Source organism: Bubalus kerabau, chromosome 1, assembly GCF_029407905.1.
Source record: "Bubalus kerabau isolate K-KA32 ecotype Philippines breed swamp buffalo chromosome 1, PCC_UOA_SB_1v2, whole genome shotgun sequence".
NCBI lineage: Eukaryota > Metazoa > Chordata > Mammalia > Artiodactyla > Bovidae > Bubalus > Bubalus kerabau.
The window spans coordinates 30,324,202-30,350,490 of record NC_073624.1 but is presented as its reverse complement, the minus strand read 5'-3'; the positions used below and the strand labels follow the sequence as shown (position 1 = coordinate 30,350,490).

The window sequence follows — 26,289 nt, the reverse complement described above, 5'->3', positions numbered from 1 at the left end:
AGTAGGCATCAGATCAGATCAGATCAGTTGCTCAGTCGTGTCCGACTTTTTGCGACCCCATGAATCACAGCACGCCATGCCTCCCTGTCCATCACCAACTCCCGGAGTTCACTCAGACTCACGTCCATCGAGTCAGTGATGCCATCCAGCCATCTCATCCTCTGTCGTCCCCTTCTCCTCTTGCCCCCAATCCCTCCCAGCATCAGAGTCTTTTCCAATGAGTCAACTTTTCGCATGAGGTGGCCAAAGTACTGGAGTTTCAGCTTTAGTATCATTCCTTCCAAAGATATCCCAGGGCTGATCTCCTTCAGAATGGACTGGTTGGATCTCCTTGCAGTCCAAGGGACTCTCAAGAGTCTTCTCCAACACCACAGTTCAAAAGCATCAATTCTTCTGTGCTCAGCCTTCTTCACAGTCCAACTCTCACATCCATACATGACCACAGGAAAAACCATAGCCTTGACTAGACGAACCTTTGTTGGCAAAGTAATGTCTCTGCTTTTGAATATGCTATCTAGGTTGCATAGTTCAGTTTAATCATTATAGAAACTCAAGGCATAGATTAACACTTCCCTGGTGGTCAAGTTAAGAATCAACTGGTGGTTAAGAATCCACCTGCCAGTGCAGGGGAAATGAGTTCAATCTCTGCTTGTGGAAGATTCCACGTGCCTCAGAGCCACTAAGCCCCTGTACCACAACTATTGAGCCTGCAATGAGAAACCCATGCACTGCAATGAATAGTAGACCCTACTCACTGCAACTAGAGAAAGCCTGTGTGCAGCAATGAAGACCCAGGACAGCCAAAAAAAAAAAAAAAAAAAAAAAGAAAGAATAAAAGGGCAGAAGCATGAGTATCAAGAAAGAAATCTAAGGAGACATTGCCAAAATTGCCAAAGAGGCTTACATAGTCACTGGTGGAGATAAAATCCTGCAAAAAATAATCCACATGGGTCACAATGCTTCTGTCGGCCACCTCAGCTGGTGCCCAATAATCTCAAGGAAAGACAGTGCCAACTTCATTTTCTTTCATCCAGTTAATAATTATTGAATGGCTGAGGGTTGATCTGTGAATAGTTTATTGGCTGACTAATTCAGCAAGGACTTTCCTGGTGGCTCAGTAGTAAAAAGTCCGCCTGCCAATCAATGCAGGAGATGAGAGTTCAGTCCCTGGGTCAGAAAGATCCACTGAAGAAGGAAATGGCAACCCACTCCAGTATTCTTGCCTGGAGAATCTCATGGATAGAAGAGCCTGGTGGGACCCTATAGTCCTTGGGGTCACAAAAGAGTCAGACATGACTTAATGGCTAAACAACAACAATTCAGCAAATGGTATTAAGAACCTACCATAAGTAAGGTTCTCTATGGGGCACATTTTCATGACCTCATTAGTGGTTGCATTAAAAAAAAAATTGTCACACTTCAGAAGCAGCAGTACCTGCTGAAGCATCAATAAACCCACAAACTGGGTTCCACCTCTTCTGTAGACTCTTGTACCTACCTCTAACATAGCACTTACCCTATTGTTTAGTAACTTGTTCTTTACTTTTTATGTTTCCCTAACTGAATTTTTTTTTCCGTATAACTGGAATATCTTTATGCATATTTTAACCACTCCGTGATCAATACAGATGCCTGTCAAGTAAATGAATAAGGGTTAACCCGGATTCTCAGTGGACTGTGTGCCTGTGTGCTAAGTTGCTTCAGTTGTGCCCATGTCTTTGTGACCCTATGAACTGTAGCCTAACAGGCTCCTCTGTCCATGGGATTCTCTAGGCAAGAATACTGGAGTGGGTTGCCATTTCCTCCTCCTCCAGGGGATCTTCCTGACACAGGGATTGAAACCACGTCTCTTATGTCTCCTCTACTGACAGGCAGATTCTTTACCACTAGTGCCACCTGGGAAGCCCCGCATTGGACAATACAGCACAATAAAGATGTCACAATTTTAATGTAATCTTTAAATTTCTAGGAAAGAGTGGATCTTAGGGAAAGTGTTACATGAGTAAATTATGTAATATGCTCATAGCTGTTAACAAACATTTGTCTTTCATAAACCAGGTATCCCTCCTCTGTGGTGTTCTAATTTTCTATATATTTATCTTTTCACTCACCACATTTTTGATAATTATTTATGTGTCAGTCTTCCTAGTATTCTAAAAACATAGTAAGCACCACTGAGGTGGTTGTGGCTCAGTTGGTAAAGAATCCGCCTGCAATGCAGGAGACCTGAGTTTGATCCCTGGGTTGGGAAGATCCTCTGGAGAAGGGAAAGGCTACCCACTCCAGTATTCTGGCCTAGAGAATTCCATGGACTGTATAGTCCAATGGGTTGCAAAGAGTCGGACACAACTGAGCAACTTTGACTTCACTTCACTTCCCAATATTCTAAAGACAGAGTAAGCACCACTGAGGTGGTAATTATATATTATTCATCTTTGTATCCCCAAGGTTTATCACAGTCCTTCACATATAGACCATACCAAAAGATGTTTAAGGAATGAATGAGTATGTGGTGAATTTTCCTGAGCTAATTAATTATAGAAGGCAATGTTTTGAAAGTAATAAAAAGTGAAACAACTTCATTTGTAGGCCATCAGAAAATAGGAGCTATCAGTTTGTAAGAATTGAACCTTATTATGTAGTTTATACTGGCATTTTAATACCAGATTATGACCATCTGGTGAAAATTCATCTCGTAATATTGTAGGAGACATTTTTATGTCCTCTGTTGAGGAGCTGTTTTTAGATAAAAGTGACTGATGGGTCTTTGGAATGGTCTGATACCATTTCTACTTTAATATGAAGTTATCTTTTTAAAGCAAGGGACTTTTAGTCTTAGACTTCTGGTTCCCTTGCCTCCAGCTCAAATAAAATAAAACAAAAACCTGTTTATTCACCAGTCTTTTCCATTTCAGTAAAAGATATAATTATTTGCAAAGAACAAAAATGCAAGAGTCATCCTTGAATGTTTTCCTTACTTCTTCTACCCATCAGGCCTGTTTTCTCTTCCTGTTAATGATCGACAATGCCCAGTCAATTAGTAGGTCTTGTGGCTCAGATTCCAAAATATGTTTGGAATCTTCTTTACCATTAAGGTCTTGCCTTAACTATTGTAATAGTCTGTTCCTGCTGCTGCTGCTGCTGCTAAGTCGCTTCAGTCGTGTCCGACTCTGTGCGACCCCATAGATGGCAGCCCACCAGGCTCCCCCGTCCCTGGGATTCTCCAGGCAAGAACACTGGAGTGGGTTGCCATTTCCTTCTCCAACGCATGAAAGTGAAAAGTGAAAGTGAAGTTGGTCAGTCGTGTCCAACTCTTCGCGACCCTATGGACTGCAGCCTACAACGCTCCTTCACCCATGGGATTTTCCAGGCAAGAGTACTGGACTGGGGTGCCATTGCCTTCTCCAAATAGTCTGTTAACTACTCCCATTATTTCACAGGACAGCAGGAGAGAGCTTTGAATTCCACTGAGATCCATCAATGGTTGCCTCTGAATATTAAGTAAAAGCCACCCTCTACACCCCTGGTGGCTCAGACGGTAAAGAGTCTGCCTGCAGTGTGGGAGACCTGGGTTCGATCCCTGTGTCAGGAAGATCCCCTGGAGAAGGAAATGGCAACTCACTCCAGTATTATTGCCTGGAGAATCCCATGGACAAAGGAACCTAGCAGGCTACAGTCAATGGGGTCGCAAAGAGTCGGACACGACTGAGCTACTTCACTTTCACCCTCTACACCATGTCTTCAATGCCCTACTTGATCTGGCCTCCACCAAACTCTTCATCTTTCTTCCCTACAGTTCACCTCTCTTTATCCCATCTCCAAGCCCCAAGGCCTTCTTCTTGTCATTAGAATGCACCATGCTTAGTCTGTGCTCATGGCTGTTATTGTCCTCTCTTCCAGGAATAATCTTCTCATGGATCTCCACAAGGGGATCACTCACTATACAGCTGTCTCTCATTTCTTCCAGGAAGTCTCTCTAAAATATTGGATTGGCCAAAAAGTTCACTCAAGTTTCTTACAATGTTATGGAAAAACCTGAGTGAAATTTTTGGCCAACACAAATAGCATTCCTCGCACAGTTACTTTCTATCCCAATTCTCAGCTTTTGTTTCTTAGTAAGAAATGAAACCCCTTGTTTCCTCATGTTATCTTCTTTGATGTCTGTTATCCCTACTAGAAAGAGGTCAGGGTTTGTATTTGCTTCCTCCACTGTTGTATCCTCAGAGTTTTGAATGGTAGTTGCTTACTGAATATTTTTGGAATGAGTCAAGCCTAACTTAGTCAGGAAGTGTGCTCATTTTAAGTGTACTCATGTAGACCAGGGTGGTGATTGCTATGGGCAAGGTACCAGCTGTATTGAGACCATGAGCTCTGTCCTCACTGTCCATTCAAAGTTTATAAGAAAATGAAAATACCATGTTTCAAACAGTTCAGACCAAAACAGGAATATGATCCTGTGAGAGAAGGCCAATTTAATTCCCTAACAATTTGAGGAAACCTAATTTTTTCCATTAGGGCTTTCCAGGTGGCTTGGTAGTAAAGAATCTGCCTGCCAATGCAGGAGACACAGGAGGCAAGGCTTTGATCCCTGGGTCAGGAAGATCTCCTAGAGTAGGAAATGGCAACCTGTTCCAGTATTCTTGCCTGGAAAATTCCATGGACAGAGGAGCCTGGAGGATTACAGTCCTTGGGGTCACAAAAAGTTGGACATGACTGAGTGACTGAGTGTGTGCGCACACACACACACAGAGACACAATTTGTTCCATTAATAATCTATTGAGAAAACTCTTTCCTTAAATATTATTAGCTATATAATCATGTTTATATTATCTTAGGGGATTTGAGAGATGCGGAGCAACTCATTTCCCGGGTTGCTATGCTGTTACATGTTATAGATCACTTCAGGAGACTGCTTAATTACTACAATAAACATGATTTGAGCACTGACCTTTTTATCCCTCCAAATGTTTGCGCATGACCCAGGAATTTTCCAAAGTCAATATGAAACATGTGGCCCGACTTTGTCAGCATGATATTGTCATTGTGTCGGTCGCAGACTCCTAGGATGAATGTTACCACACACCAGCCAGCACAGGAATAGAAGAAGTTCCTTAAGACCTAATCAGTTGAAAAACAGTAACACAAAAGTAATATAAACACAAATGAGCAAACACAGTAGTAATGGTAAAAGTATGATAAAAAACAGAATTATATCATCTGGAACCAATTCTGCATCTCAGTTGAGAAGATATGATTAAATGGTTGGTTCTTGATATGCTACAGAAGAAGGTGAAGCAGGCTGTTCTTTGGCTCAATGAATGTTTTTGTTGAAATGGGAGAAAATATCTTTCATTCAATTAAAGCTGATTTTCATAGTTTATTCATAAGTGATTTTTTAATGTTACAGTTGCACAAGAGTGGATTACTTTTTTCAAGGTAAAAGAAGAAGGAACAATATGGCTCAATGTTGCCTGCTGCTACTGCTAAGTCGCTTCAGTCGTGTCCAACTCTGTGCGACCCCATAGATGGCAGCCCACCAGGCTCCGCCATCCCTGGGATTCTCCAGGCAAGAACACTATTGCCTAGTCCTATAGAAATGTAAAATATCAATTTTTGAATATTTGAAGTTTTTACACAAAATAAACACTATTGCCTAGTCCTATAGAAATGTAAAATATCAATTTTTGAATATTTGAAGTTTTTACACAAAATAAACTATGTTGAGATGTCTGATCCCTTACAAATATATTATCCAAAGGGTTTGGTACAGTATATACCTGTGCGGGTGGAAGAAGTTTCCATTAAGTCAGCTGTGGCTTACATTTCTTTAATGAACACAGGCTTCTTGCCAAAGTTCCTTTTTCTACAAAAAATTTGTTTCCTGGGTATACATCATTTTGATGGATGATGGGACGGTGAGTGTAACCATGGTGCAACCATGAGTGAGGCTGAGCCACACGTGTGGACCTCCTCAGCTAGTGGCTGACCCTTGGGAAGGGAAGTCTATGTGGTTGGACTACATGCCGGGTCAGTTCCAGGTATCCCAAGTGCCTTAATTTGTCTGTCTTGATTTTCTTTACTTATAAAGATAATAAAATATGTCTTTCACATGGTACTTATGAACATTAAATGTATGTGGAAACACCTCAAACAATACAACCTCAGGGTTTGTGCCTAACTCAAGTATCAATTTTGGGAATGGGTAAAAAATAGATTCAAGATAACTTGACTTAATCTAATTCTTTGTTATTTGAACTCCCAAACCTGTATTTTGCTGTATTCCATGACTCATCTGGTAAAGAATCTGCCTGCAATGCAGGAGACCTGGGTTCAATCCCTGGGTTGGGAAGATTCCCTGGAGAAGGAAAAGGCTACCCACTCCAGTATTCTGGCCTGGGGAATTCCATGGACTGTATAGTCCATGGGGTTGCAACGAGTTGGACATGATTGAGCGACTTTCACTGACTCACTCAATCTCATAGAAGTCTGGAGTGGATTAAATCTTGGGTCTCTCTTTCCTGTCCCAGGCCAACTAGGGTGACTAAACCTCCCAGTTTGCCTAGGCCTGAGGAGTTTCCTAGAATGAAGGATGTTTAGGGCTCAAGATGGTTCTGAGCAAATCTGATGCTGGCCCATATTACATCTTTGTGTGAATCAGCATAAAGGTGTCCCTAGCTCTCTAGGGGACCTAGCTGTACCAGTTCATGCTTTGGCAAGTGGGGCAAGGCCTGGCTCTGGTCAACTCATTCTTTCATCTAGGAGCCCTGGTTGAGGGCAGAATCTGAACACGGTACACTGCAGGCTAGATGCCAGGGTAAAGTGGGAAAAATTTTTGTGGTCAAATGGAATATTACATTTTGTAAATTCTGAGATATAAAAAATGAAAACTCTATTATGCATTCTGAAAATATTAAAAGAATAAGGCATGAGAAAAGAACTTGGCAGAAGAAAATACATTACAAAGGAAGGAGGGGGATTTCTAGAAATTATAGATTGTGGACAAATAGGCAGAGGTAACTTAGAGAAGGTAGTTTCAAGAAGCATCATCTCATGTGAGACTGCTGTAAGAGGGGCAGCTAAGTCTCTATTGATAGCCCAGATTTTCCACCCAGAGGAAAAACCAAACACAGAAATTTTTACCGAGTTAACATACCAGTCCCTTGGACTGAAAGAAGATCAAACCAGTCAATCCTAAAGAAAATCAACCCTAAATATTCATTGGTAGGACTGATGCCAAAGCTGAAGTTCCCAATTCTTTGGCCACGTAATGCGAAGAGGAGTTGCATCATTGGAAAAGACCCTGGTGCCAGGAAAGATTGAAGGCAGGAGGAGAAGGGTGTGGCAGAGGATGAGATGGTTAGATAGCATCACCAATTCAAAGGACACGAATTTGAGCAAACTCCAGGAGACAGTGAAGGACAGGGAAGTCTAGCATATGGCAGTCCATAGGGTCAAAAAGGGTCAGAAATGACTTAATGATTGAACAATGACAACAATATACCATTTAAAGTGTGTTGTTATTACTAGGCTGATGACTGAGTGAATTAGAACTCCAGAGAACTCAAGAACTCAAGAGAACTCGATTTATTTTTTCATAAATCAGAATATCTCTACCATTCTATCATATATGAAATGAGTCGCCAGTCCAGGTTCGATGCACGATACTGGATGCTTGGGGCTGGTGCACTGGGACGACCCAGAGGGATGATATGGGAAGAGAGGAAGGAGGAGGGTTCAGAGTGGGGAACACATGTATACCTGTGGTGGATTCATTTTGATATATGGCAAAACCAATACTATATTGTAAAGTTAAAAAATAAAATAAAATAAAAAAAAATAAAAAAAATAAAGTGCTCTGAAAGAAAAAAAAAAAATCAGACTATCTAATGAGCCAGTGTATATCCTTATTTAAGTACATCATTTAAAATTAGCTACAGAAGAACAAACCTTTTCATAATCTGCCTTTAAAGGGTTGTGCTGACTGAACCATTTTTTGATTGTATTTTCTTTCAGGGGTCCTATCGGTCCAAAACAGCGATGGATTTTTGCTAGGGTTACAGCATCAGGCACCATCTGCACCAACCCTGGGTGATAAAAAAGAGATTATGGAAACAGCTCTTTCTCTGCAGGATGAAGGATACTTAGGAAATGCATTTTGATCTAGGTAACAACAACAACAGTTGCTAGCATGACTTGGATTACCCCCTCACCCCACTTTTTTTCTTTTTTCAAATTTTCTTTTCTGAAGGAGTCTTACCTAGATGGTATTCCTTCTAATTTTTCCTAAATCCTGGGGAGTGATGAGGCTACTCGTATTTGGTCAGATGTATCAGAAGCGTCTATTTCTACTAGATGCTTAGATGTTCCATTAAAACAAGAGTAGAGAGTCAATCTAGATGGTCTCCCAGAAACCTCACTGAGTCAACAGAGTAGTGAATTAATTAATGTATGGCTTGTGCATTCATTTACAGTTTAAAGGAAGACATTTATACTTGTATAACAAGCACATTTATGAAATAAGTGAATCTAATATAATCTACATGACAAATATTTCAAATCTAGTGTAAAATCAATGTTCAGGTTAATAAAAGCTTCACTTACCAGTTTCACTTCTAGGAGTGAACAGAGTAACTCTGCAGTAAACATGTACAGAGCCACTTGCTCCTTCCTTCTCAGTCAATCTTAAAGGGAAACTATGATAATTTTTTAAGGGAACATTGGTTGAACTTCAATAGGACCTTTGACCCACTAACCATCAAGGCTTCTTTTCACTGTGTTCCTAAGGCTATTGGAATGTAAATATTTTCAAACCTTCTGATTTTTATTATGTACAGAATAGCAATTTAAACCCAGTATTTAAAATTCTCCTAGGAATAATGCCCAAAAAACAACCTGTAATCTACAGTTCTGTAAATAAAGTCATTGAAAGAAATTAGAGTTGAGAATTTCTGATTTCCACAATCTTTGACAGCTGCAAGAGCTGCAAACACAAATGCCCAAAGGGATCAGGATATAAACGTAACTATATGAAAAGAGAGACAGTGAAGTTTCAAAAATTGACTGTTTCATGTCTACCTTAAAAATTTTCAAATTAAACGACAAATGAGTAGATCATAGTAATGGTAGGCAGAACACTTCTCTGTGTTGGATTTGGCCAGTGGCAGCTGGTTGTAGCCTTCGTCTCTCTCTCTTTCTCTCTCTCTCTCTTTTTTTTTTTTTTTTGCAGCCTTAATCTTGTAATATTCAATAGCCCAGCCCTGGGGTGACCATTAGGCATCTACATTGCTGGATCAGAGAGAAACTTAAAACATGGAGAGTGGGAATAGAATGCTACAAAAAATAACATATTAAAATCAATTTGTTGAAAACAAAAAAAGAAGGAAATGTAACACCCCAGAGATAAATCTTGGTCATATCTTTAATATCATTTCTCCCTCTCTGCCTGACAGTATTTGGCTCTTGTGCAGGTATTCCCTTGCTTATAGAGATAGTGAATGTAAGACTTAACATTTGATAGTAATATAATTACTTTGGAAACAGTAATATAATTCCTTTTTCCGACCCTGAAATTTTCCTTCATTCTCGCAGTTCCTCCATCTAACACTTTCTAACAGAAAACCATGGCACCTGGTTCCATGGTGCTTCATCGCCACCTCGCATTTGTTGTTGTTCAGTCACTGAGTCATATCTGACTCTTTGTGACCCCATGGACTATAGCCCACCAGGCTCCTCTGTCCATGGGATTTCCCAGGCAAGAATACTGAGCGGGTTACCATTTCCTTCTCCAGGGGGTCTTCTTGACTTAGGAATCAAACCAGCATCTCCTGCATTGGCAGGCAATTCTTTACCACTGAGCCACCAGGGAAGGCCCTGTGCATCTGACCACACCCCAGACTAGGACATGGATTAGTGCACCCTTAGATATGGTACTGCAGCAAAGTCAGTTATGCTTCAGACCTCATTTGTCTTCAGGGAATTAATCATTGCTAAATCCCAAGTCATTTATCATAAGTCTTTCATTGCTGACTACCCAGAAAACTTTGTACCTCATTTATAACAATCATGGTGGGTAAATTCTGCCCATTAATTCAAACCATAATTTACATTTTTATACATTTTAAGCTACTTTATATTATAAAGTGTATGTGTATTATACACCTTTTAAACACTTCTAGCACAATTCTGTGCACATTGGGTAACATGTGTGGCTCCAATCACATAGTTCTGTAATATAGCATTTCTCAAAATTTAATGCCCATGTGTATTGCCTGAGGATCTTGTCAAAATGTAGGTTATGGTTCAGTAGGGTGGAAGTGGGACCTGAGATTCTGAATTTCTAACAAGTTCACAGATGATGTCATGTTGCTGGTCCGCAGGTCACACTTTAAGTAGCAAGGTTCTTATGGAGAAAACTTTTTAAGATGATATCATACAAGCTGTGCATGCATGCTTAGTCATTAAATCATGTCTGACTCTTTGCAGCCCTATGGACTATAGCCTGCCAGGTTCCTCTGTCCATGGGATTTCTCAGGTAATAATATTGGAGTGGGTTTCCATTTCCTTCTCCAGGGGATCTTTCTGACTTAGGGACTGAACTCACATCTCCTGCATTGGTAGATGGGTTCTCTACCACTGAGCCACCAGGGAAGCCCCTATCACAGAAGGTGAAAGTGAACTCAGTCATGTCCGACTCTTTGTGACCCCATGGACTGTAGCCTACCAGGCTCCTCCCTCCATGGGATTCTCCAGGCAAGAGTACTGGAGTGGGTTGCCATTTCCTTCTCCAGGGGATCTTCCCGAGCCAGGGATTGAACCCAGGTCTCCCGCATTCCAGGCAGAGGCTTTAACCTCTGAGCCATCACAGAAGGTAGTGTTTCTCAAAAAAAGGTGCCTGAGAAACACTAGCAGCTTTTTGTAATCATTGAGACTGAGCCTCTCCACCTTCCATTCCCCTCCTCACCCCTGCCCAGTGGAGAGCTTGATTTAGTAACCTGGCTGGATCCTAGATGTAACTGCTCCAATTTTCCTAAGTAACTTTTATCCCATCAAATCTGGACCAAATTTGGAGCAATGAAATAGATCCTAAAGAAATTTTATCTGCTCTGATAATCTCTCCCAAAGTTCCTACAACACCATATCCCAAGTGGTCATAAGAATTAACAATAATGTTGACAAAGTTATATTAACTTGTGGCCTGGAGTACACTCTCCTTAAGACCAACAGCCCTGTTTAGGTCATTTTAGTATTCCCGATCTTACTTTGTGACAGGTGTCCCCAGTGGTTCAGCAGTAAAGAATCCGACTGCAATGCCAGAGATGCAGGAGACATGGGTTTGATCCCTGTGTCAGGAAGATCCCCCAGAGAAGGGGATGGCAACCTACACCAGTATTCTTGCTTGGAGAATGCCATGAACAGAGGAGCCTGGCAGGTTACAGTCCATAGTGTTGCAAAGCGTCGGATACTAGGGACTTAACACACATGCATTTTACTTTGTGACATTTCTTGAGAACAGTAGATATTCAATAACCCTTGGAACCTGATTAAAAATGGAACCTAAATGCCTAAAAAAAAGACATTTGCTTTAATGGTGGCCATTTCTGTGGAAGAAGTATTTTTCCATTATAATCTTAAAACTAAAGAAATTGTTGGTAGATAGTGGGGATGGGGAAGAATAACTTGTTTGCCTAATCATATCTGTAACTTTGGGCAAGTCTAGAGTTATTTTTGCTGAATTATTTTATAAAAGTTAAAAGTTTTAGTCTCCATTACATTCCTATGATTGTAAACAGATAAACAAAGAGATGGAATTGAAGAATTCCACTGAGGTTATTGCTGTATTCAATTTCTGAATAAAAAGTAATCTGTGTGAAATCAAGAAGCTCAGCTTGGCTCATCTAAGCCTTAGCTCATTCTTACCCTTTCAACATATTAAGATATGAAAGAATTAGGTCATTTATGTGAGAAAAGGGAGAATAAAACTGAAGGAAGGAATAAGGATCTCTGAGTAGCAGTAATAAAAGGCTTTCAGGATTTAGAACGTTAGAAGTTCAGAAGTGATATACTTGGCATGGAAACAAGGGCCCTATTATTAGAATCAAAATAATTGGGCAGTTTGACTTGTAACAGTAACCCTGAACTATCTAGCTGCAAGTTAACTAGGAGATGCTTCCATGTTTAGCTTTTAAATTCTTGAATCTCAGTTGGCTGGAGGACTGAGCCTAGTGATGGGACCCCAGGAACTGGAGGGTGCCTGGAGACAGTAACAGTTTTTCTTTTAAGATGATGGGTTTAAACTGTAGTTCTGTCAGAATTAAATACAACAACAACAACATAATCCCTTTTCCAATTCTATGATTATTTTATCCCTTTGTTAATGCAGATAAATCTTCTATGCTGCTGCTGACAAGTGTTCAGTTTTGTCTGACTCTTTGCAACCCCATGGACTGTAGCCCTGCCAGGCTCCTCTGTCCATGGGGTTTTCCAGGCAAGAATACTGGAGTGGGTTGCCATTTCCTTCTCCAGGGGATCTTGGCAACCCATGGATTGAACTTGGGTCTCTTGTGTCTGCTGTACTGGCAGCAGATTCCTTAGCACTAGTATCACCTGGGAAGCCCGTATCTTCTATATTTTATACCAATTAATTTAATGAAATTTTAAGTGGCAGTCACCACATGTAAAAAAATTATGATACTTTAGAAATTATTTCTTCAATTTAGCATGATTGTAATTAAGTACAACTTTTACTTCTGATGTCTGCTTATTTGTGTGGATCCTCAACATTTTATTTTCATTGAAAATGTGTACATATGTAACTATATTTCCATATTAATGTCTTGGCTTTTATAAAGAAAAATGCTGAAGTAAGTTCAAAGTTTGCATATAGATCATCTTAGATTGTTGATATCACACTTTACTCAAAAGTCTTTCAGAAACTAAGTGCATGTTTATAACTTATTTAGAATTTTCAGAACTCCTTTAAGTGTTTGCAACTTTGTAAATTTTGTCTTAATTGGAAATAATTGTAATTTTTATGAATAAGCAGACCTTTCTGTTATCAGCTTAAAAAAGAGAAAAAATATGAAAATGTAAATGTAGATAATCCTTAAAGACACTCAAAAGAATATTACAGTTAACATTTGAGTTGTCAGAGTCCTGATTAATATTTAGGAGGACATTATGCTTTATATAAATCATCTTTGCTTATTGTTTTTGAAACTAATTCTTTTTTTTTTTTTTTAAAGAAGAATGACTATGTTTGGGGCTTCCCAGGTGGTGCTAGTGATAAAGAACCCGCCTGCCAAAGCAGAAGATATAAGAGATGCAAGTTCGATCCCTGGGTTGGGAAGATCCTCTGGAGGAGGAGGAAATGGCAACCCACTCCAGGATCCTTGCCCGGAGAATCCCATGGACAGAGAAGCCTGGCAGGCTACAGTCCATAGAGCCACAAAGAGTAAGACATGACTAAAGTGACTTTAGTTACTTGATGATATTAAATCATCTTGGCTTATTGTTTTTGAAACTAATTCTTTGTAAAAAAACAAAACAAAACAAAAAGAATAACTACGTTTAGTTCTTTGGATTTTAAAATTTGTCATCTAAAATGAAAGTTGTAGAAAGTCTGAGGACATAGTACCAATAAATGTATGAGATAAGTAATGTAAGTCAGCTTTCTAATCTATACTGACCTTGGCCTTTTCCCGTGGATAGACATCTATAAATGATCATTTGCATATCTAGACCCTCCTGCAGCCAAATATTGTCCATCACTTGAATAATCTGCAGAACAAGCATATCCTGACGGAGATCATCTCCAGCCTGTTAGAAACAAAATTATAGACTCTGGGTTTCTCCTTGAATTCCATTGAAAGTTTTCAACAACAGTATATGTCATTTCCTTCTCTGAATAACTTTCCAGCCTGACTTAGGGTGGTTTCAGTTGTTCTGTTAGCACTAAGAGTACCCTGTGTTTCTGATAGAAGATCAAAGAAAATAAGAGCTTTCTTTTAAATGATTATAGAAGCTTCAGTCATCAAATTAGAAGTGTCTTGGAATGTTGTTGTTCCCTGATAACAATCTTTCAATTTACTATCATGTGCAGCCTCTTAACCTCAAAGTCTGGTGAAGAGAGGCTAGACAAAGGTTCATCAAAATTTCAAACTCAGCCAAGTGACATCTCTTTCAAAGGGAAACATATTTGATGTGCTACAAGTTTATATACTGATACACAGTTATATTACCTGGAGCTTCTTGACTGGGAGTATAAATAGCACATATATGATTCATCAGACTTTGACTCATTGGCTTCTCTTACTTTGAAGGCAGTTACAAAGTTTTCAGAATAAATGGCCTTTGATAACAAGAAATCATAAACGGGTGATTTTCTAGCAGAGGTGAAGGAAATGGAAAATGCCCAAAGGGGAAGGACAGTTCTATGCTATTAACTACTAAGAGGCTCAGTTTTGAAAATGCTTTCTAAATTATATTCAGAAGACTGTGCCACGATGAGATTTTGTGTGGTTCTTTTTCCTTCACCAAAAATGCAGTGCTGGGAGAACTCTTAATGCTTGAGGTTACACAGATCACAGCAAAAATATGGGTGTACTAATAAGTGTGATCCTTAAACTAGTCAGAATTGAATACAAATTCCACTCTGAAACCTTGTTTTCTGGTTTGGCTGAGTAATTTAACACATTAATTGAATGACTGGCAAATGTTTCCTTTATTCCTACTGAACTGTATGTAACTTTTTACTCTACTGTCCCATGGGATTCATGATAAAGCCTGATATGGCCCATATTTATGTTTTATTTTAAAAGGAGACAACAACCCAAATTACTAAAATAAGCAAGTGCTCACTAAGAAGAATTTTATGTTAAATCATATCATTTGAGTTGCAGCTGATTTTGATTCAAATTTAATATGGAGGCCAAAAGACTTCCCCCCCTAGAAACTTACCACAATTCTGCTTTCTGTACTACTCAAAAGTGATCATATAATTTCATTTATTGAAACATACCTCCTGGAGTTTTGCACTGAAGATTCATTGGCTTTGAGCCAGTAATGTTGGATTTATTGCCAATCATAGTAGGGCATGTACTATAATTCTGTGAAAATGTGGAATCGAAAATAACTGGCAGCCTCTGTGCTGTTGCCAGAGGAATAGAGCTATACTAATTTATTTTTCTGAGTAATAAATCAATAGTCCTATCTATGGGATCAATTTGATGTTTCAGGAGAGCTACTGTACCTTAAAAATGACACTGATGTTTTTGCCCATTGGATTGGCATTAATGAAGGTAATCTTCAACGGCAAAGCATTAGATGTGAAATATGAACACGCCTACAGGACAAAAGGAAGAGAAATATGGTGAGCAAAATAAAGCAAAAAGAACAGTTTGAAATCATGGCCCCAGCGGAATCTGTTATATGAGCAAATATAACACATATGAATAATTTTTACACTTCGAAACAAAGAAACATATTTATTTAAAAAAAAAAAGACTTTAGTCTACCAACCAAAGCCTTCATTTGTAAACTAAAAAGCCAGCTTTTCAGCAGGTTATAAATCTTCAAGGACATTTTTTCCTCACTGAGCAGTGATGGTGTGGAGGGGGTTTAAATAATCTAAGTAGTATGTAGGTATTGTGCTTTTGCTGGTTGGTTAATATCTAAAAGATGAAATTGCTATTTAAAAAAATATATTTCCTTTTCATTCTTTGTGCCCAAGAGTATATTTTAAAGAAACATGGATACAGAGTTAAAAAAGACCTGAATACAAATTTGGACTCTGATACAGAGGGAAGTGGGCTTCCCAGGTGGCTCTAGAGGTAAAGAACATGCCTGCCAATGCAGGAGACATAAGAGATGTGGGTTTGATCCCTGGGTTAGGAAGATCCCCTGGAGGAGGGCATGGCAACCCACTCCAGTATTCTTGCCGGGAGAATCTCTTGGACAGAGGAGCCTGGCAGGCTACAATCCATAGGGTTCAGAGTCAGACATGATTGGAGTGACTTAGCATGCACACACAGTGTGAAGTAAGCCATAAAGAAAAACAAATATTTTGAATTAACACATATATATGGAATCTAGCCAATCCAGCCAATCCATCCTAAAGGAAATTAGTCCTGAATATTCATTGGAAGGATTGATGTTGAAGCTGAAACTCCAATACTTTGCCCACCTGATGCGAAGAACTGACTCATTTGAAACAACCCTGATGCTGGGAAAGATTGAAGGCAGGAGGGGAAGGGGATGACAGAGGATGAGATGGTTGGATGGCATCACTGACTCAACGGACATGAGTTTGAGCAAGCTCCAGGAGTCGGTGATGGACAGGGAAGCCTGGCGTGCTGCAGCGCATGGAATTGCACAGTCGGACACGACTGAGTGACTGAACTGAACTGATGGAATCTACAAAAATGGTACTGATGAACCTTTTGGCTGAGCAGGAATAGAGACATAGTTGTTGAGAACATACCTGTGGACACAGTGGAGGAGGAAGAGGGTGAGAAAAAGGAAAGAGTAGCACTGATATATACACTACCACATGTAAAATAGAAAGCTAGTGGGAAGTTTCTGTATAACAGAGAAGAGAGCACAGCATGTTGCTCTATGACAACATAGAGGGTAGGATGGGGAGGTGGGAGGGAGGTTCAACAACAATATGTATATTGTTGTTGTTTAGTTTCTGAGTCATGTCCAACTCTTTGTGACCCCATGGACTGTAGCCCTCCAGGCTCCTTTGTTCATGGGCTTTTCGAGGCCGGAATACTGGAGTAGGTTGCCATTTCTTTCTGTAGACAATTTATCTGACCCAGGGATCAAACCTGTGTCTCCTGCTTGGCAGGCAAATTCCTTAGTATTCAGCCAACTTGGAAGCCTGAGTACACACACAGATACACACACACATCAGTTCAGTTCAGTTCAGTCACTCAGTTGTGTTCGACTCATTGTGACCCCATGGACTGTAGCATGCGAGGCCTCCCTGTCCATCACCAACTCCTGGAGTTTACTCAAACTCATGTCCACTGAGTCAGTGATGCCATCCAACCATCTCATCTTCTGTCGTCCCCTTCTTCTCCTGCCCTCAATCTTTCCCAGCATCAGGGTCTTTTCCAATGAGTCAGTTCTTTGCATCAGGTGGCCAGAGGATTGGAGTTTCAGCTTCAACATCAATCCTTCCAATGAACACCCAGGACTGATGTCTTTTAGGATGGACTGGTTGGATCTCCTTGCAGTCCAAGGGACTCTCAAGGGTCTTCTCCAACACCACAGTTCAAAAGCGTCAATTCTTCGGTGCTCAGCTTTCTTTATAGTCCAACTCTCACATCCATACATGACTACTGGAAAAACCATAGCTTTGACAAAACAGAACTTTGTTGGCGAAGTAATGTCTCTGGTTTTCAATATCCTTTCTAGGTTGGTTGTAACTTTTCTTCCAAGGAGTAAGCGTCCTTTAATTTCATGGTTGCAGTCACCATCTGCAGTGATTTTGGAGCCCCAAAAGTAAAGTCTTTCAGTGTTTCCATTGTTTCCCATTTATTTGCCATGAAGTGATGGGACTGGATGTCATGATCTTAGTTTTCTGAATGTTGAGTTCTAAGCCAACTTTTGCACTCTCCTCTTTCACTTTCATCAAGAGGCTCTTTAGTTCTTCACTTTCTGCCATAAGCGTGGTGTCATCTGCATATCTGAGGTTACTGATGTTTCTCCCAGGAATCTTGATTCCAGCTTGTGCTTCATCCAGCCTGTCATGTCGCATGATGTACTCTGCATATAAGTTAAATAGGTGGGGTGAAAATATACAGCCTTGAAAATATACAGCCTTGATGTATTCTTTTCCCAATTTGGAAACAGTCTGTTGTTCCATGTCCAGTTCTAACTGTTGCTTCTTGACTTGCATGCGGATTTCTCAGAAGGCAGGTCAGGTGGTCTGGTATTTCGATCTCTTGAAGAATTTTCTACGGTTTGTTGTGGTCCACACAAGGGCTTTGACGTAGTTAAAAAAGCAGAAGTAGATGTTTTTCTGGAACTCTCTTGCTTTTTCAATGATCCAGTGGATGTTGGCGATTTGATCTCTGGTTCCTTTGCCTTTTCTAAATCCAGCTTGAACATGTGGAAGTTCATGGTTCACATACTGTTGAAGACTGACTTGGAGAATTTTGAGCATTACTTTGCTAGTGTGTGAGATGAGTGCAATTGTGTGGTAGTGTGAGCATTCTTTGGCATTATCTTTTCTTTGGGATTGGAATGAAAACTTACCTTTTGCAGTCCTGTGGCCACTGCTGAGTTTTTCAAATTTGCTGACATATTGAGTGCAACACTTTCATAGCATCATCTTTTAGGATTTGAAATAGCTCAACTGGAATTCTATCACGTCCATTAGCTTTGTTTGTAGTGATGCTTCCTAAGGCCCACTTGACTTCACATTCCAGGATGCCTGGCTCTAGGTGAGTGATCACACCATTGTGGTTATCTGGGTCATGAAGATCTTTTTTGTTCTTCTGTGTATTTTTGCCACTTCTTAATATCTTCTGCTTCTGTTAGGTCCATACCATTTCTGTCCTATATTGTGCCTATTTTTGCATGAAATTTTCCCTTGGTATCTGTACTTTTCTTGAAGAGATCTCTGCTGCTGCTGCTGCTGCTAAGTTGCTTCAGTCGTGTCCGACTCTGTGTGACCCCACAGACGGCAACCCATCAGGCTCCACCGTCCCTGGGATTCTCCAGGCAAGAACACTGGAGTGGGTTGCCATTTCCCTCTCCAATGCATGAAAGTGAAAAGTGAAAGTGAAGTCGCTCAGTCGTGTCTGACTCTTAGCAACCCCATGGACTGAAGCCTACCAGGCTCCTCCATCCATGGGATTTTCCAGGTAAGAGTACTGGAGTGGGGTGCCATTGCCTTCTCCGAAAGAGATCTCTAGTCTTTCCCATTCTATTATTTTCCTTTATTTATTTTTAAAAATTAATTTTTTATTGAAGGATAGTTGCTTTACAGAATTTTGCTGTTTTCTGTCAAACCTCAAAATGAGTCAGCCATTGGTTTACATATATCCCCTCCCTTTTGAAACTCCCTCCCATTTCCCTCCCCATCCCACCCCTCTAGTTTGATACAGAGCCCCTGTTTGAGTTTCCTGAGCCATACCAAATTCCTGTTGGCCATCTATTTTACACATGGTAAAGTAAGTTTCCATGTCACTCTATCCATACATCTTACCCTCTCCTCCCCTCTCCCCATGTTCATAAGTCTATTCTCTATGTCTGTTTCTCCATTGTTGCCCTGTAAATAAATTCTTCAGTACCATTTTTCTAGATTCCATATATATGTGTTAGAATACAGTATTTATCTTTCTCTCTCAGACTCACTTCACTCTATATAACAGGTTCTAGGTTCATCCACCTCATTAGAACTGACTCAAATGTGTTCTTTTTTATGGCTGAGTAATATTCCATTGTGTATATGTACCACAACTTCTTTATCCATTCATCTAGGTTGCTTCCATGTTCTACCTATTGTAAATAGTGTTATAATGAATAATGGGATACACGTGTTTTTTTCAAGTTTGGTTTCCTTAGGGTATATGCCTAGGAGTAGGATTGCTGAGTCATATGGTAGTTTTTTCCTAGCTTTTTAAGGAATCTCCATGCCACCTTCCATAGTGGCTGTATCAGTATACATTCCCACAAACAGTGCAAGAGTGTGCCCTTTTCTCCACATCCTCTCTAGTATTTATTGTTTGTAGACTTTTTGATGATGGCCATTCTGATCGGTGTGAGGTGATATGTCATTGTAGTTTTGATTTGCATTTCTCTAATAATGAGTGATGTTGACCATCATTTCATGTGTTTGTTAGCCATCTGTATGTCCTCTTTGGCAAAATGTCTGTTTGGGTCTTTTTCCCACTTTTTGATTGGGTTGTTTGTTTTTCTGGTATTGAGTTGTATGAGCTGCTTGTATATTTTGGAGATTAATCCTTTGTCAGCTGTTTCATTTGCTATTATTTTCTCCCATTCTGAGGGTTTTCTTTTCTTTCTTTTTTTTTTTGGATTTTTAGAGGATTTTATTTTTTTTTTTAATTTTATTTTATTTTTAAACTTTACATAATTGTATTAGTTTTGCCAAACATCAAAATGAATCCACCACAGGTATACATACGCTCCCCATCCTGAACCCTCCTCCCTCCTCCCTCCCCACACCATCCCTCTAGGTCGTCCCAGTGCACCAGCCCCAAGCATCCAGTATCGTGCATCGAACCTGGACTGGCAACTCGTTTCATACATGATATTATACATGTTTCAATGCCATTCTCCCAAATCTTCCCACCCTCTCCCTCTCCAACAGAGTCCATAAGACTGTTCTATACATCAGTGTCTCTTTTGCTGTCTCGTACACAGGGTTATTGTTACCATCTTTCTAAATTCCATATATATGCGTTAGTATACTGTATTGGTGTTTTTCTTTCTGGCTTACTTCACTCTGTATAATAGGCTCCAGTTTCATCCACCTCATTAGAACTGATTCAAATGTGTTCTTTTTAATGGCTGAGTAGTACTCCATTGTGTATATGTACCACTGCTTTCTTATCCATTCATCTGCTGATGGACATCTAGGTTGCTTCCATGTCCTGGCTATTATAAACAGTGCTGCGATGAACATTGGGGTACATGTATCTCTTTCCCTTCTGGTTCCTCAGTGTGTATGCCCAGCAGTGGGATTGCTGGATCATAAGGCAGTTCTATTTCCAGTTTTTTAAGGAATCTCCACACTGTTCTCCATAGTGGCTTTACTAGTTTGCATTCCCACGAACAGTGTAAGAGGGTTCCTTTTTCTCCACACCCTCTCCAGCATTTATTGCTTGTAGACTTTTGGATCGCAGCCATTCTGACTGGTGTGAAATGCTACCTCATAGTGGTTTTGATTTGCATTTCTCTGATAATGAGTGATGTTGAGCATCTTTTCATGTGTTTGTTAGCCATCTGTATGTCTTCTTTGGAGAAATGTCTATTTAGTTCTTTGGCCCATTTTTTGATTGGGTCATTTATTTTTCTGGAGTTGAGCTGTAGGAGTTGCTTGTATATTTTTGAGATTAGTTGTTTTTCAGTTGCTTCATTTGCTATTATTTTCTCCCATTCTGAAGGCTGCCTTTTCACCTTGCTAATGGTTTTCTTTTCATCCTGATTATAGTTTCCTTTGGTGTGCAAAAGCTTTTAAATTTAATCAGGTCCCACTTGTTTACTTTTGTTTTTATTTCCATTATCTAGGAGGTGGGTCATAGAGGATCTTGCTTTGATTTATATCATTGACTGTTCAGCCTATGTTTTCCTCTAAGAGTTTTATAGTTTCTGGTCTTACATTTAGGTCTTTAACCCATTTTGAGTTTATCTTTGTGTATGGTGTTAGGAAGTGTTATAATTTCATTCTTTTATATGTAGCTGTCCAGTTTTCCCAGCACCATTTACTGAAGACGCTGTCTTTGCTCCATTGTATATTTTTGCCTCCATTGTCAAAAATAAGGTACCCATAGATGCATGGGTTTATTTCTGGGCTTTCTGTCTTGTTCCAGTGGGCTACCTTTCTGTTTTTGTGCCAGTACCATACTGTCTTGATGACTGTAGCTTTGTAGTATAACCTGAGGTCAGGAAGGTTGATTCCTCCAGCTGCATCCTTCTTTCTCAAGACTACTTTGGCTATTTGGGGTCTTTTGTGTTTCCATATGAATTTGGAATTTTTTTGTTCTAGTTTTGTGAAAAACGCATTGGTAATTTGATAGAGATTGCATTTAATCTGTAGATTGCATTTAGTAGTATAGTCATTTTCACAATATGATTTTGAAAAATATGATTCTTCCTACCCAGGAATGTGGAATATCTCTCCATCTGTTTATGTCATCTTTGATTTCTTTCATTAGTGTCTTATAATTTTATGTGTACAGTTCTTTCTTCTCCTTAAGTAAGTTTATTACTAGATTTTTAATTCTCTCTGTTGCAAAGGTGAATGGGATTGATTCCTTAATTGCTCTTTCTGATTTTTCATTGTTAGTGTATAGAAATGCAAGTGATTTCTGTGTATTGATTTTGTATCCTGCAACTTTGCTAAATTCACTGATTAGGTCTAGTAATTTTCTGATACTATTCTTAGAGTTTTCTATGTATAGTATCATGTCATCTGCAAATGGTGAGAGCTTTACTTCTTTTTTTCTGATCTGGATTCCTTTGATTTCTTTTTGTTCTCTGATTGCTGTAGCTGGGACTTCCAGAAATATGTCGAATAACAGTGGTGAAAGTGGACACCCTTGTCTTGTTCCTGATCTTCAGTTCAGTTTAGTTCAGTCGCTCAGTCGTGTCCGACTCTTTGCGACCCCATGAATCACAGCACGCCAGGCCTCCCTGTCCATCACCAACTCCTGGAGTTCACTCAGACTCACATCCATTGAGTCAGTGATGCCATCCAGCCATCTCATCCTCTGTCATCCCCTTCTCCTCCTGCCCCCAATCCCTCCCAGCATCCGAGTCTTTTCCAATGAGTCAACTCTTCGCATGAAGTGGCCAAAGTACTGGAGTTTCAGCTTTAGTATCATTCCTTCCAAAGAAATCCCAGGGCTGATCTTCAGAATGGACTGGTTGGATCTCCTCGCAGTCCAAGGGACTCTCAAGAGTCTTCTCCAACACCACAGTTCAAAAGCATCAATTCTTCAGCGCTCAGCTTTCTTCACAGTCCTAATCTTAGGGGAAATGTTTTCAGCTGCTGCTGCTAAGTTGCTTCAGTCATGTCCGACTCTGTGAGACCCCCAAGGACTATACAGTCCATGGAATTCTCCAGGCCAGAATACTGGAGTGGGTAGCCTTTCCCTTCTCTAGCGGATCTTCCCAACCCAGGAATAGAACCCAGGTCTCCCACATTGCAGATGGAATCTTTACCAGCTGAGCCACAAGGGAAGTCCAAAAGTGGATATGTCTCCTTCGAGCCGGAGTTGAACCAGCGACCTAAGGATGTCTCTCGGTTAGTGTGTCAACTACAATCCTCCGCTCTACTAACTGAGCTATTGAAAGGACTTAGGGAAAAGGAAAGACACAATGTTTGCTGTAGGCTTATCATATATGGCCTTTACTGTGTTGTGGTAGGTTCCTTCTATGCCCATTTTTTAAGAGTTTTAAAACATAAATAGGTGCTGAATTTTGTTCAAGGCTTTTTCTGCTTCTATTGAGATGATCATATAGAAGCAGATTTGTCTTTCAATTTGTTAATATGGTATGTCACATTGATTGATTGCTGTATATTGAAGAATCCTTGCATCCCTGAAATAAATCCAACTTGATCATGGTGTATGAGCTTTTTGATGTATTGCTGAATTCTGTTTGCTAAAATTGTGTTGAGGATTTTTGCATCTATGTTCATCAGTGATATTGGCCTGTCGTTTTCTTTTCTTGTGTTTCCTTTGTCTGGTTTTGGTATCAGGGTGATTTTGACCTCATAGAATGAATTGGGAAGTGTTCCTTCCTCTGCAATTTTTTGAGAGTTTTAAAAGGATAGGCATTAGATCTTCTCTAAATGTTTGATAGAATTCTCCTGTAAAGCCATCTGGTCCTGGACTTTTGTTTTTGGGGGGAGATTTTTGATCACAGCTTTAATATCAGTGCTTGAAATTGGGTTGTTCAAAATTTCTATTTCTTCCTGATTCAGTTTTGGAAGACTGAACATTTCTAAGAATCTGTCCATTTCTTCCAGGTTATCTATTTTATTACCATATAGTTGTTCATAATAGTCCCTTATAATCCTTTGTATTTCTGCATTGTCTGTTGTAACCTCTCCTTTTTCATTTCTAATTTTGTTGATTTGATTCTTCTCTCTTTTTCTCTTGATGAGTCTGGCTAAGGGTTTGTCAATTTGTTTATCTTCTCAAAGAACCAGCTTTTAGTTTTATTAATCTCTACTGTTGTTTCTTTCATGTCTTTTTCATTTATTTCTTCTCAGATCTTTATGATTTCTTTCCTTCTACTAATTTTGGTTTTTTTTTTTCTTCTTTTTCCAGTTGCTTTAGGTATAAAATTAGGTTGTCTATTTAATGTTTTTCTTGTTTCTTGAGGTAGGATTGTATTGCAATAAACTTCCCTGTTAGAACCACTTTTGCTGCATCGCTTAGGTTTGAGTTGTCATGTTCTCATTGTCATTTGTTTCTAAAAAATTTTTTTTATTTCCCTTTTGATTTCTTCATTAACCTGTAGTTATTTGGAAATGTGTTGTTTGATTTCCATGTGTTTGTGTTTCTTGCAGTTTTTTTCTTGTAATTAATATCTAGTCTCATAGTGTTGTGGTTGGAGAAGATGCTTGATATGATTTCAATTTTCTTAAATTTACTGAGGTTTGATTTGTGACCCAAGTCTACCCTGGAGAATGTTCCATGTGCACTTGAAAAGAAGGTGTTTTCTTTTGCATTTGGATGGAATGTCTTGAAGATATCAATGAGATCCATTTCATCTAATGTATCATTGAAGACTTGTGTTTCCTTATTAATTTTCTGTTTTGATCATCTGTCCATTGGTGTGAGTGGGGTGTTAAAGTCTCCCACTATTATTGTGTTACTGTCAATTTCTCCTTTTATGTCTGTTCATGTTCGTCTTATGTATTGAGGTGCTCCTATGTTGGGTGCATAGATATTTACAATTGTTATGTCTTCCTCTTGGATTGATCTCTTGATCATTAGGTACTGTCCTTCCTTATCTATTGTAATCTTCTTTATTTTAGGGTTTATTTTGTCTGGCATGGGGATTGCTAGTCCAGCTTTCTTTTGCTTCCCATTTGCATGGAATGCATTTTTCCATCCTCTCACTTTCAGTCTATATGTGTCTTTAGGTCTGATGTGGGTTTCTTGTAGACAGCATATATATGGATCTTGTTTTTGTATCCTTTCAGCCAGTCTGTGTATTTTGGTTTTAGCATTTAATCCATTTACATTTAAAGTAATTATTGAGATATATATATATATATATATATATATATATATATATATATATATATGCTCCTATTGCCATTTTCTAATTGTTTGGGGTTGATTTTGTAGATCTTTCTCCTTCTCTTGTATTTCTTGACTATATAAGTTGGTTTAACATTTGTTGTAAAGCTGGTTTGGTGATATTGAATTCTCTTAACTTTTTCTTTTCTGCAAAGCTTTTTATTTCTCCATCAATTTTCAATGAGATCCTTGGTTGGTACAGTAATTTTGGTTGTAGATTTTTCCCATTCAGTATTTTAAATATATCCTGCCATTTCCTTCTGGCCTGCAGAGTTTCTGCTGAAAGATCAGCTGTTAAGCATATGGGGTTTCCCTTGTATTTTACTTTTTATAATCCCTTGAATTTATTTACTTGTTGCTTCTCCCTTGCTGCTTCTTCCTTTAATGTTCTTTCTTTGTGTTTAATCTTTGTTAGTTTGATTAGTATGCTTCTTGGTGTGTTTCTTCTTGGGTTTATCCTGTATGGGACTCTTTGTTCCTCTTGGACTTGATTGGCTATTTCCTTTTCCATGTTGGGGAAATTTTCAACTATAATCGCTTCAAAAATTTTCTCATGCCCTCTTTTTCTCTCTTCTTCTTCTGGGACCCTTATAATTTGAATGTTGGTGCATTTGATATGGTCCCAGAGGTCTCTGAGACTATCCTCAGTTCTTTTCATTCCTTTTACTTTATTCTGGTCTTCAAAAGTTATTTCACCATTTTTTTCTTCCAACTCACTGATTTGTTCTTCTGCTTCAGATATTCTGCTATTGATTCCTTTTAGAATATTTTTAATTTCAGTAATTGTGTTGTTTGTCTCTGTATGCTTATTCTTTAATTCTTCTAGGTCTTTGTTAATTGATTCTTGCATTTTATCTGTTTTGTTTTCAGGGTTTTTGCTCATCTTTACTACTATAATTCTGAATTCTTCTTTTTCAGGTAATTTCCCCATTTCCTCTTCGTTTATTTGGACTTCGGTGTTTCTAGTTTGTGCCTTCATTTGCGCAGTATTTCTCTGCCTTTTAAGTTTTTCTTTAAAGTTATTGTATTTGATGTCTCCTTTTCCCAGGCTTCGAGGAAACTTGAATTCTTTCCTTGAAGAAGGTTGAATTCTTTCTTCCTTTTTATTTCTGCCCTCCTAAGGTTGGTCCAGTGGTTTGTGTGAGCTTCATATAGGGTGAGATTTGTGCTGAGTTTTTGTTTGTTTGTTTGTTTGTTTTTCCTCTGATAGGCAAGGCTGAGTGAGGTGGTACTCCTGTCTGCTGATGATTTGGTTTGTATTTTTATTTTGTTTGTTGT

At 39.2% G+C, this 26,289-nt stretch overlaps 1 protein-coding gene across 2 annotated transcripts in view; it reads right to left on the bottom strand.

Annotated features, from left to right (window-relative positions):
• PIK3C2G (phosphatidylinositol-4-phosphate 3-kinase catalytic subunit type 2 gamma) overlaps positions 1–26,289 on the bottom strand; it is a 460,044-nt gene that overhangs the window by 167,055 nt on the left and 266,700 nt on the right. For both annotated transcript variants that reach the window (XM_055571258.1, XM_055571268.1), the window contains 4 exons: positions 15,249–15,341; positions 13,687–13,816; positions 7,949–8,085; positions 4,950–5,119 (listed from right to left, as the gene is read on the bottom strand). In XM_055571258.1, the coding sequence (XP_055427233.1) occupies positions 4,950–5,119; positions 7,949–8,085; positions 13,687–13,816; positions 15,249–15,341 (530 nt within the window). The remainder of the gene's footprint in view (positions 1–4,949; positions 5,120–7,948; positions 8,086–13,686; positions 13,817–15,248; positions 15,342–26,289) is intronic.